This window comes from Leptinotarsa decemlineata, unplaced genomic scaffold (genome assembly GCF_025532065.1).
Source record: "Leptinotarsa decemlineata unplaced genomic scaffold, Ldec_3_MD MMD2_tig00026354_RagTag_RagTag, whole genome shotgun sequence".
Taxonomy (NCBI): Eukaryota; Metazoa; Arthropoda; class Insecta; order Coleoptera; family Chrysomelidae; genus Leptinotarsa; species Leptinotarsa decemlineata.
Genome location: NW_027412702.1, coordinates 5,346,762 through 5,360,447, shown reverse-complemented (window position 1 = coordinate 5,360,447; position 13,686 = coordinate 5,346,762). Strand labels below are relative to the sequence as shown.

General features: G+C 34.2%; 1 protein-coding gene across 8 annotated transcripts in view; it reads left to right on the top strand.

Annotated features, from left to right (window-relative positions):
- Positions 1-13,686, top strand: part of LOC111510344 (cholesterol transporter ABCA5) — an 81,493-nt gene that overhangs the window by 39,415 nt on the left and 28,392 nt on the right. For all 8 annotated transcript variants that reach the window (XM_074184127.1, XM_074184135.1, XM_074184129.1 and 5 more), the window contains 2 exons: positions 12,453-12,626; positions 12,710-12,885. In XM_074184127.1, coding sequence (XP_074040228.1) covers positions 12,453-12,626; positions 12,710-12,885 — 350 coding nt within the window. The remainder of the gene's footprint in view (positions 1-12,452; positions 12,627-12,709; positions 12,886-13,686) is intronic.

Here is a 13,686-nt window from a genome sequence, read left to right as displayed (position 1 = left end):
GTCTAGCAGTGAGAATGACAGTATTCCATAAAAGTGAAATTTCACTTCTCTCATTGATTATATTGTGTAGAAATCCTTTGAATTATATCTGAATCGATTCTATATGAATGTTTGGAATACAAACGGAATAAAAAAAAGTGTTTTTCGTATAATTCAGCGTTCATATAAAAGTATTCGTTTCGAACGTATTTTTCATTCGTGTAATTCAATGCGTATATGAAAATAGCTGTTTCTGGAGGGCTTTTCTTCCTATTTGTGTCTGAAAGTTACTTCTTTGCATGATCTACATATCTTTGTATGAAGTAAATTTTTAAAATTGATTGTTCCCTTCCTTCCTTTGGAAAATCCCACATTTTTTTTTATCAAGATGGAGAAGTAGAAGGTCAAAAAATGTCTTTCCCAAAAATCAATGTCTTCCAAAATGTACCCTTTCAATCTATACTTTTAATTTTGACAGGTATTTAGGGAGGCAGAGCTCAAAGTGTCCGTAATTTGACCTATGTTTTATGGCGAACGGACCTACGTAATAAGTATTAGCCTTGATCTTTTGGAGTAGGGCATTGCATGTAATATAATTATTTGAAATTTACATCTAGTAAACTCTCATAAATTCGGAGAAGTCAATCCAAAACTCAAGAATATGTTTGGTATATCCAAGAATTATATAAATAATTTCCTAAGGAAAATCATCTGTTTCTGATGCAGACATACAATTAAAATAAAATCATTGAAACTATTCTCTCTCTATTCTCTGTCCATTCAAAACTATTTTCGAGTTGAGTTTTAGTGCCCATTCTGAAATTGTTATTTTTCGAATTCATCGAAACGTAGTTCTGGAACAGTTGGCATTCAATATTCATGGCAAATGAAATTTTATTATTCATGAGAAATATCGGTGATATTCAATCGATACCGTACTAGCTTTCCGTTAATCGATGCGGTGAGTGACTACCTTTCAATGGTTTGCTTATCTCCGTGAGAATTGTCGCAATGTTAATTTTGAATTCGTTCGAGGTTAGGCTGTATTCCGAACTATAAGTTCTATTAGGTTAGAATCACGTGTTAGGAATCACACGTTAAAAGATAAGACCTCGTTAGTCTTAGCTCGCACAAGTTTCTCAACTTCTGAGAGTTGTCGTTCGTATAGGGGCGACAACAGATTAACGGAAAACAGATTTGAAAAAGAAACAGATTTAAACAGGTTGTTTCAGAAGTTTCGTCTATTTTACTGTTATGTGTACTGTTTGTACTCTATACATTGATGTTATTTATTTCTTTCCAAATCTGAATTTTTTGCCTTTTTTCAGCTCATTACTATACAGTGGGTATAAGTCAAATGGAATAAATTCATTATTTCGTACATAATTTAAAAAAATCACGAAACACATCAAATGTAAATTAGTATTTGACATTCTTCAACATAAAAATGCCACTACCTTCAACACCCTTCGAATGATACGTACAACCCTCAATTTTTCAAGTGGAAGTAAAGGTTTGTTATATATCTTTTGAAAGGTATCTTCATTCTCTATTCAAAAATGTTATGCTTTAGAGTTTATTGCAACAATTAAGATAAAATAAATGAAAATCATGTGGTTAATGAAATTCGACGAAGTACACTCAAAAACTAAAATGTCATGCAAAACGTACTGAAATGTAGATTACGAAAAAGAACTATGGATGTCAACGAAGTAGATGTTCAAAATAATTATCGCGAACGTCTTGGCAACATTCTAATCTCAAATAAAACTATTTTCTAGCATTATTTAACATATCAGGCGTGACCGACCTAATCGCAAGCGTTATTCGTTCTTTTAAGTTATTAAAATCTGAAGGTTCAGTTTTGTACACATTGCTCTTCACACATCCCCATAAAAATAAATCTAATCAGGTGATCGCGCTGGCTATTCAGTAGATCCTCGCCTCCCTATCCACCAATTGGGAAATGTATCGAGGTATTGCTGGACATTAACTTGGTAATGTGATGGTGTTCCATCCATCATTTGTAAAAGTGATATTTTATGCATTTCCGTTAATCTAACCATTTGTCAGACTTGAAGCTAACGAACTTCAAACCTAAATTAAAATACTGACAACTAATGCTTTAATATACAAAACAAGTTGACAAGGCGTTTTAAACTAACGTTGCCACGATAATTATTTACAGTTTTTTAAAGGATACTGTCTAAAAAGGACATTGCTATCGTTTTTGATCACTTTCTTATTATCAGTACCTCAACATGAAATACGTTTTGAGTATATTGCAATAATTTTTGAGTGTATTTTATCGAATTTCTGTAACCACATGGTTTTCATTATTTTAATCTTGATTGTTGCAATAAACTATACAGCGATAACATTTTTGAATAGAATATGAAGAGAATTTTCAAACGATATATACAAGCCTATACTTCCCATTGGAAAAAATTGGGGGTTGTACCTGTCATTCAACGGGGTTTGAAGGTAGGGGTAGCATTTTTCCGTTGCAGTATGTCAAATTATAATTTAAATTTGACGTGTTCACGGATTTTATTGAAAAAATACCGTAACCAAAATAATGATTTTATTCCATTTGGCTTTTACACACTGTATGTTATCGTTCAACGATTTACGGCCAATTTCTCTCTATGAATTCAAATTGAACCAAACCGCTGCCGAAACCGAACAACTGGTCGTCAGCTTCCATGCGGTTTTTGATGGTTTAAAATGTATTGGAAAGGTTGAAAAGCTTGAAACGTAGGTGTCCCACGATTTGAACGATCGACAAAAATTTTCATGTTTGGAGGTCTGTTCTTTTTTGTTTTTGTGCAATCAGAAGGATCTTTTTTTGGATCGTATCGTTACGTGTAAATGTTGATCTTGTAGAACAACATGAGACGTTCAAGACAGTGTTTGAACACCGATAAGTCACCCAGGCACTTCCCAAAGGCGAAAACCCACCAAAGAAAAACCATGGTTACTGTATGGTGGCCAGCGGCTGGTGTGATTCACTATAACATTCTGCAACCGGGCCAAATCATCACAGCAGAGTCCCATTGTGAGGAAATCGATGAAATGTACCGAAAGTTGCGTCAGCAACAGCCGGCACTTCTCAAAAGAATAGGTCTGATCCTGCTCCACGACAACGCGCGTCCGCACGTTTCATAAATCACGGTCTGCCTCATCCACCATATTCCCCAGACCTCTCGCCAACCGATCATCTCGCCAACCGATTACCTGCTTTTTAAGCATTTCAATAACTTTCTCAACACATGAACCTTTGTCAATCGTCGAATCGTCAATTTCATCGAATCCCAAGCACAACATTTTCATACAGACGAAATTATTCGGCTTGTGTTCCGTTGGCAAAAGTGCACTGATTCAAATAACGCTTATTTCGATTGAATTGAATGAGTATTCACTCATATATTACAGTTTGAATTGGATTCATGAAAACGGACAAAACTTTTGGAACAACCTAATATATTGCCACTAGGTAGATACGTCTATTTTTCATTTTCAAAAATAATCGACAGCATCATGCTGACGTTTTCATAATACGTTTCTTCCGACACAATTTCCGTCGTTGTATAAACATGAAATAATCTGAATCATATTCACATGAAATATGATGGAAATTTTGAGTATAGTAGAGAACGTCATATTACCAACATAAAAAGCATGAATAGAAACAGAAAAAATTTAATATTCATATACATCATTCACTGCCAAGTATATCACCACAACTGACTTTATTTACTGAAAATTAGTTTCACTGCGCCTACCTCTTATGAAGCGAATGTTAAACAATACAGACCACAGAAAAATTCTGGCCTTTTAGAAAATAAGAAAAGCATGTACTCAATCAAAGCTTAGGTACATTAAAACGTATGCAAAACTCTCCACAAAGTGAAATATTATGTAGAAAGATCAAATGACAAATTTGACAAAATATTCAGTAAGTTTGTATTTATTGATAATTATCGTATGATTCCTAACGTGTTAGGAATCACATGTTAAAAGGTAAGACCCCGTTAGTCCTTAGCTCGCACTTGACTTCTGAGGGTTGTCGTTTGTAGGGGTGCGACAGCTGGTTAACGTAAAAACAGATTTTAAACAGATTTTTTTTAAACAGATTGATAATATTCCACTACCCTCGTGATATTTTTGGGTTGATCAACCCGAATACCTGAATAATTTTTCCTAAAATTCTAGATTTTCAGGTGAATTGTCAACTATATTTTCTTCAACTTTCGACTTTTCATTTCAAGATTGGATCGTTAATTTCTTCATACTATTTTTTCTGAGTACGGCCATTCTTAAATTCAAAGATAGTAGGAATTAACATATAAAATTGAAAATTCTCAAAATTAGAAAGAATTTGGTGAAAAATTAAGATTCATGAAACATAAATCGCTACTTTTCTCAATGTTTTCCTTGAGGAAGTACTATTGATACAATGACTAATGTGACAAAATGATTAATGAAAATATATACATACATGTTGCGTTGTCACATTGACTAATAACTGAATTGGTAGGGATGGTGAGTCCATTTATGAAGCTACCTAGATGGGCTTTTGCATATTTTTTTTCATCTACAGTAAATTTCAAATACCGTCTAATTTATTGGAATATGCACTTGTGAAGTGTAAAAAGAACCTAATCTATCATTTTTTCTGGTTTGTCGCTTTCGATTAATCTATTTTTTGCGGTCACAAGTGAAAGTGTTGCCGAAGAGGCATTTACAGAAGACTGTTTTCAGGAGCTCCGGCGATTCGTACCTCTTGCCATCTTAACAGCAACCAAATCTTCCGCTGCCTTCCACTCAGTCTCATCTCAAAGGTTATTTATGTTTACCTAATGACTACATCATCTAGTCGATTGGAGGTTTTTTCCAGTCAAACTGCTGATATATCGAGTATCTGGGATTGATCTTAGTCACCCCTATATTGCTTAATTATCAGATGCACCCATTCACATTCATTCGCCAAAGCTTGGTTGCATATACATTTACTTTATCATTATTAAAATATGAGTACAATGAAATAATTAAAAAGTAATGAATGAAAATGAATGACAAAACAACAGTTTCTGAACCAACTCAAAAATCGACCTTTTTAGTTTCTCTCAATATTACTCCCAACCTCAATATTGGTGTTAGAAAACTCGCTGACTCCAGCAAAGGTCAGTTCAATTTGACCATAACGTGAATTGAAAGCTATAAAAAATACATTTTTTCGCCACAGAGTGGCGAGGATGCCAAAAAATAGAGTTTTTCATTATCTTACCATTCTGAACCAACATTTATAACATCATGACCACCTGATTCAATTTAAGATTGGACATCTGCTTACCTTTCCAGATACTGAATTATATATCAAGATAGAACATTTGGTAGAGGATGATGTGAATAAAGTAATAGTTGAAACCACATTTAAATTATTTTCTTCATAAATGTGATCTTGAAAAATATTGTTCAGGACATGAACAATATTTCAATTCAAATTGTTGATAAATATAAAGTTATAAAAGTACCGAAATCAATGAATTTGGGAAGAATTACAAGTTTTGACGCCTTCAAGCAGAAAAAACAATTCTTCATTATTTTTCGGAGTTGGAAAACGGGAAAATTTGATTCCACTATATATTTTTTGTGACGAATATCCCTACGTACCAATTGAAATATTTTTATTCTGCATCCGCTGACAAATGACGTATTTGCTCAATATTTATCGATATTAATCGACAAGTGGAGGAATAAAGCTAAGGAGAGGTTTTTCATTTTCAGAAAGAAGATACCTATCAGGGTCATGATATATTGTGAAATCGACGTTTTGTAGTTTGTAGGTCACATTCTGCCAGCCCTGGATACTTTATTCTAGAGTATAATGGAAGGCTTACAGATTTACCATCGTTCTCACAGCACTGGGTTTCGTGATTCTGTATTTGATTTATCGGACAGGCTTTATCAGAATGAACCAGCAAAATGCCAAGGCCTCTATAGAAAATCAGTTTTTCCAGTAAAAACGGCTCATTAGATAGGCTTTAATTGGAAATTATTCGTTTAAAGCAGTACAATAACGGCAGGAATAGACCATTGGGTTCTCAGTGGATATAAATGGCCTGGAACACTGCATTCATTAACAATGTTTCGTATCTCTGTTGAGGTGTAATGTCATCTATTACTTGAAAATTCATCGATCCAGGCGATCCACGATCGTCGTAATGGAAAGAAAACCATTAGTATCAAAATTATACGGATAAGGCCGGAAATAGTTAGGTGTGTAATCGATGATCGGATGGTCTTTGATCAATTATCCGCTATTGTACTGGATAACTCGAAAAGTAAAATTCTAACCTGTTTTTCTTACACCTTCAGAAATATTTCTGAGAATTTCTCGTAGGAGAAAAGCTTCTTGATGATGACGACATCACGGCCCTGTCTTCACACGGATAGCATCTTTATATTTCAACCAATTTACATGAATTTGCTTCTTGAATCTCCCACAGAAAGACAGAGAGACGCGGCGGACTCCGTACCGCCTTGGTGATGGTATGGCATTGTAATGGGGTATACATTGTTAAATCTACACCACTTCACTTCGTTCTGATTCCTGATATCCAATGCTATTGGACTAGTAATGTGTGTTGATCACATCATTATAATGAAACCTATTTCATCAGTTCGGACTTCCATTGTCTAATATAATATAAATTGATTTGAAATCCCTGAAATAATAAAAAGACCAACCGTTGTCCAACAACGCATTTAGTCAAGCTAGCGCAGAGATACGTAACATATGGAAACCTCTTATCGAGCAAAAAACGACCAACTCTCGCCAAACAGTCATCTCCCGGTAAAACCAATGAAGCGGAAAGAGGAAAGAGGGGATAGGTGAAGGGTGAAAGCACCCGAATGACCTATAAATAGTCAGATCTTGAAAGAATAAGTCCAGTTATCACCCGAAGACGATTGTGGATACTAACAATCGAACCGTCGTGACGTAACTTGGTTTGGAAACTTTTAATTTTAATTTTAATTTTTCATTTTTGTTAATAATATTTTTTTAATTTTCAACTTTTATTAATATTTCAATTTTTTATTTTCTGGTTGTAGCTTGTATGTTATTTCCTCGTAATTTCAGTTTTTTGTTTTATTAAAATTGTTATTTTCGGTTAATCTTTTTATTTTTTCAGGGATTTCAAATTAATTTATATTATATTAGACAACGGAAGTCCGAACTGATGAAATACACCACGAAACATTGTCAACCACCTTCAAACAAACATACTGAAACCTGTTTTCATTTCTCCAGTATTGTTAGAACATCTGGATTATCATGAAGATACGCGATGAATGGTAAACAAACCGTGCACCAAATGAACTTTACAAAAGTGATACCTATTTTTTTAATTCTTCCTTTCTAACCCCATGTTCTGAAACATGTGGATTAATTTCATTATATGCCAGAACATTAATTTCATGTTCCTCAGTTCTAGCTAGCGCAGAGTGAAATTTTTATTCCACTTCACCAAAAATAATATATGATGGCAGATAACGATGAGGAATTCGCGATATAATCAAGCTGTCTTGTCAGAATTCCGCGGAGGTTCTCCGTATATAAAGAACATATTCTTTAGGAGAAAATCGCAAAGGCATCGTTATAATTCATAAACTTTATTTTATTCTGTGTCAAATGTACTGGAATAGATGAATTGTACTGGAATAGACGAACTGACATTCAATTTATTGTGAATAACTGAATTTTTTGTACATCCGAATGTTTTTTGTTGCTGGTAGGGTTATTATTTATTCAAGTGAAAGTTTTTGATCAAAATTTTCAAAGTGATGAAAGGACTAGAATAATTGGATGCAGATTTTTTGGAAGTGCTATTCCAAATACTAAAGTAGAGGACATTTTTTCGAAAGACGATTAGCCTAATGTCGATTATATTCTCAGTAAATAATTTCAATGTCATTCCAAGCTGACTCAGTTTGATTTCTGCAACTCTTCTCATGACGAAAATATCGCAAACATACTGTGTTAGAAACAACAACAAACAAACAAAGTTAAAATATTGTGGGTTATGTAAGGTTAGGTCCAAAGTGAGTGGGTCTATTCGTTCCTCCACCGCAACCCGCAAGGGTTTATTGTGGCTCACACCTATTCACACTCGAGCAAATAAACCCAGCTTCTTAACAAAGCCGATTAGTTTGTATGGTGAGTGGTCTTTCAGGTTAGATGGTAAGAGTACGGCTCTGCCGAACTCTCTGCTGTTTCATCGTTAATGAGGTAGTCGGATAGTCAAGGTGCAAGATTCCCACCTTGATACCCGCGACAACTTTCCCATTTGAGGGTTTTTGCACGTCAGCTACACCTGACGATATCTTAAGCGGCATACACACGTTACGATTTTTCGTACTGCATGTTGAACTGCAAATTGTAAAGAAAATCGTACGGCATGCAGTACAGCCATGTTTCATCCACACCTCACAACAGCTCGTACTGCCGAGGTTTAGATCATTCATTCAAAAGTCACGTCTGAAGGAAGTTCTTACATTGTTTATTTTCTTTTTCATTACTTCTTGAGATTCGTTTGGGAACAACTCTTTGAATTTTACAAATAAAATATCGTACCTTGAATTTCTTTTTATTTTATTCGCGTAATCTTTTGATTTTACATCCCACAGGCAGCTGTTTTCTTTATATACAGCAATAAACTCTTTCCTGAACGTCTTATTTTTCATATCCATTATAATGATATGAAATATGTAAAACCCTTTTCCCTAAATGATTTGCTTTAAACGATATAAAATCGTAACTACCGCAGCAATAAGCTCCACACGTTCCAACTTGTCTAGAACCCCACCCCATAAAATATCGTATCAACGGTCGTGTCTGGGTTTTATATATTTCATATCATTATAATGGTTATGAAAAATAAGACTTTCTGGGAAGAGTTTATTGCTGTATATAAAGAAAACAGCTACGTGTGGAGTGTAAAATCAAAAGATTACACGAATAAAATAAAAAGAAATTTAAGTTACGATATTTCATTTGCAAAATTTGAAGAGTTGTTCCCGAACGAATCTCAAGAAGTAATGAAAAAGAAAATAAACAATATAAGAACTTCCTTCAGACGTGACTTTTGAAACATTGAAATCTGAACCTCGGCAGTACGAGCTATTGTGAGGTGTGGATGAAACATGGCTGTACTGCATGTCGTACGATTTTCTTTACAATTTGCAGTTCTACATGCAGTACGAAAAATCGTAACGTGTTTAGGCCGCTGGAAGCTCCGTACTGCGAACGATTGACGACACCAAACCTTTTTTTAGGTTCAATTATTGGATCAGGAGTTGGAGAGTTGAGAAGCTCTCGCTCCTGATCTAAATTTACAGGGAGGTCAGTTGGAATCGTAAACTCGACATCCATCTCCTCTGTAGACTCGCTCCTGATCTCGAGAATGTCTTGCATAAATTCATTCCGGGTAATAGAAGTAAGTGTGCGATGACGGTGTATGTTTGTGGATTGCCACGCCGCATCTCACGCCATATTATGGGTAAATTGAGTCGCAAATTTTCTGTCAGGAAACGCGAGGGTTGCATTAATGATAGACTTGTAAAACTAGGCTACGATAACATAAAAAAGTTCAGAATTTGTTGGTGAATTCGTGAAAAACTTCTCTGTCAATTGATGAAGTAAATACTTCCTCCTCGCCCCCGCACAACACTCAGCAATTAATGCACACTTTTAATGGCCCCTTAGTTTCACCGATAGAAGATTTTCCGTACTCGCAGGGTATCCGGTAAATGCAATTCTTGGATTCGCATTCAGCGATTCGTGATCTGGTTTTCATGAGGATGCTACGGATAGTGTTTCCGGATCTGAAGCAGATTCTGATGTTGTACTTGCACCCAATTCTTCATATCCTTTCTGACAATCCTCTGATGTAAAGAAGTGCAAGTACAAGTACTGGTTGTGACGGCTTATTTTCCTTTCCAGGCTCTTAATAATAATAATAATAATAATAATAGCCTTTATTGTCCAACAGTTTCCCATTTACAGGACAATATTAAAGAATAACAAAACATGAAATCGTGTTTATGAGTAAATTAATAATAATATGTAATAGATTAAACAATAATTAAAATAACATACCAAAATTAACGAAATATCGATATAACAATGCTGTTTAATTTTTCATCACTGAGATGAGTTTCTTGATGGAACACGAATGAATATCAATTCGATTGCTAATTTTATTGAATTCACTACACATTATATAAAGTGGAGATTTCAACTGCATATTTGTTCTTATTCTTGGAAGTTTGAAAGTTGCATGATTTCGAGAAAAATATGAAGGAACATTGATATTAATCAGGCTGAGCAGACTGGGAGAATCAATAAGGCCATTCAAGATTTTATACAAAAATATAACAAATGCACAATTTCTTCTGCACTCTAAGCTGTCAATATTGACCCTCATGCATAATTCCTCATTGTTTGTTCCGCTTTCAGGATATGTACCATCTATTTTGAAGATGAGAAATTTCAAAAATCTTTTTTGAACGCCCTCAATGGCTGCTTTATGACACTTGTAAAAAGGGGACCAGACAATACTAGCATATTCAAGTTTTGATCGTACATTAGAAAAATACAGTAGTTTCAATGCTTTGATGTTGGTGAAATTTCTACAATTTCTCATTATGAAACCATATGTCTTCAGTGCTTGAGAGACTTTTAAGGTTGTGTTTTCTATGAAATTCAACTCCTTGTCAAAAATAACACCTAAATCCTTGATTTTGGTACATCGTTCCAGTTGTATTCTCAACCTTGTAAGAATAGTGTATTGATGTAATTTTTCTAGTATAACTCAGGACTTTGCATTTTCTAACGTTAAGACATAACTTTTGTTAATATTGCACCAATTTTGAATATAATCCAGTTGTTTCTGCAGATTTAAGCAGTCATTCGTATCATTCACAATAGAAAAAATCTTCAAATCATCAGCAAAGCACAACCTTTCACATATTAAATTGTTATATAGATCATTCACAAATATTGAAAATAGAAGTGGTCCCAAATTTGATCCTTGAGGAACTGTTTTCTGTTTGATAAATAAGATTCTATAAAATCTCTTGCATTTTCAGTAAAGCCAATTGCACTCAATTTATTTAATAGAATGGTGTGATCCACTCGTCGAATGCTTTTGCAAAATCTGTATAGATGACATCTACTTGACTATGGTCATCTAGCGCTTCTGCGATATATTGAGTGATAAATATCAGATTTGACACTGTTGAGCGATTATTGACAAATCCATGCTCATTTTGAGATATCATATTTCGGATACAGGAATATATACGATTATACAGAATGATTTCAAAAACTTTTGCAAAGTTACAGAGCAATGAAATACCTCTATAGTTTTCGATTTTATCTTTATCGCCACTCTTGAATATCGGGCAAACTCTAGCCTCTTTCCACCTTTCAGGAAATGTTTTCGTTTTTAAACATGAATTAAAGATCTTAGTTAAAAAAACAGTGAGACAACCAGAACAGTCCCTGATGAAGAAAGAAGGTATGTTATCAGAACAGTCCCTGATGAAGAAAGAAGGTATGTTATCTGGACCAGATGTCATTTTGTCCTTCATTTTCTCCAGAGCACTTACAACCTCACCTTCTTCAATTGGATAGAAATTAATACAAACGTGATTCTGATCATTATAGGTATTTGGCAATTGTATTCCGCTCTGGAAGTTGAAAAACGCTACTAAAGAATGTTCCAAAAGCGTTGACAATATCTTGCGGATTTTCTACAGTATTATTGTTAAGATATAATTTGCCCGGTATTCTGGTTGTATTATTCTTGGAGAGAATGTATGACCAGAGTTTATTGGGGTCCTTTGACAAAGAATATTGTAAATTCTCCATGTACTTACAATAGGACATTTTCATTTGATATTTAATAGTACGTCTGAGTCTCACAAATTCAAGGAATTCTGCTTGTGAACCAGATTTTCTGTATTTTTTTATATGAGAAGATTTTAGTTTAATATTTTTGATGATGGACGAATTGCTGCCTTTTAGCTTCCACCATCACTTTGGACTAACCATTCCATTGGAGATCATTTTTGATGATGCCTAGTTCCTTCTCGTGACATTTCTTCGTATTACAGACACCGAAAGCATGATCTACTAGAGTCTTATTGATTCCTCTTTTTAAGATTCTAGTGGACCGTGCTTTCGGCCTCTGTAATACAAATGAAGGTCTCGAGAAGGAACTAGACATCATCAAAAATCATTTTCAAGGGAATGGTTACTCCAAACTGATAGTGGAACATGAGTATATATATAAATGAGTTAATATTGAACTATGAATATTATCAATTTTTGGAGTTATCTACATAATTCATTTAATTTCTATTTGCTGGGTGTTAGTTTCTGTATTTTCCATTTTTTACAGGAAGTTTTGTTGCCGTTATATTCTTTGGCTATCCTGATTATTCTGAAAGTAACGTTTCCGAATCCAAATTTACCAGAAATAGATGTTCCACGAGGAGAAGCCGAACTATTAGGGCATTTTGGAAAGTTACAAAGCCACAATATTGCGGTAGTTCCAAATTCAACAGATGTGTTGGTAATTATTTTTTCAATGCAAATTTCCGTCATTCCCTGTTAACATTTCAGTTACATTAACAAAAGTTATTTTGACTATTTCAGGATTTTCTGGATAAAGTTGATATTCTCTGGGATTCAGTAAATCCAGATAACTTTAAAATAAATTGGGATCTATACGCAACGGAGAAGGATTTGATGTCAGCTTACTGGAAAAAATCAGAAGATATTCCCATTGCTGTTTTGTTCGATGAACCTGGACCAATTAATGGACCTCTTCAGTGAGTATTTGGTTAGGAATTCTGAATTGATCCTTAATACATGTTTGTAAATCAATGATGCAATATGAAAATGACATTTTAATCTACTTCTATTCTTCACAATACTGAATTATTCCTGGACATCTATTGCTGACAGTTATAAATTATACTTTTTTCATGGTATCCATCTTCCTCATTTTATGGACCAGAAGATGAACTTATTATTGTACGGTCATGAAACTAATTTCCTTTTTCTGCAATTTAAAATTTTTGTTTCATAAGAAAGTTTGTGGATACTTTCATAATACCAAAACACAACTACTGGTAGAGTTGAAGATCTCCTTCATTTATGAAATACTGACTATTTCACTCGTTAAGTAAGTTTGCGATAGTGTTGTTGTATGTGTTGAGTTGAACGAGTGATTCTATTTTCTCCTATTTCTACTGTGGGATTAGTAATATACAGGATGTCAGTTTGAAAACGTTCCACTTTCCATATTTTGGCCTCTATAGGTAACCTAAAACACATCAAACTTATTTTCAAAGAGGTCAGTTTGTACGCTATATTTCAATTTAGTTACATCAACCCTCTAGCAGGGGCATACACAACCCCTAAAAAATCAAATGAAAAGGGATTTGACCTCATTTTGAAGGTCGTTCAACTATTTTTCTAAATATGCCACATACTCAACTTTTCTTTTGAGTACTTTTAAAGAAATCAAGTAAAACGCTGATAATATTCAACTTTTAAGTATTGTGCAATGAAAAATAAAAACTGCTACCTGAAGGTCTCTACACGCAGTGGATATTATTCTTTTCAAG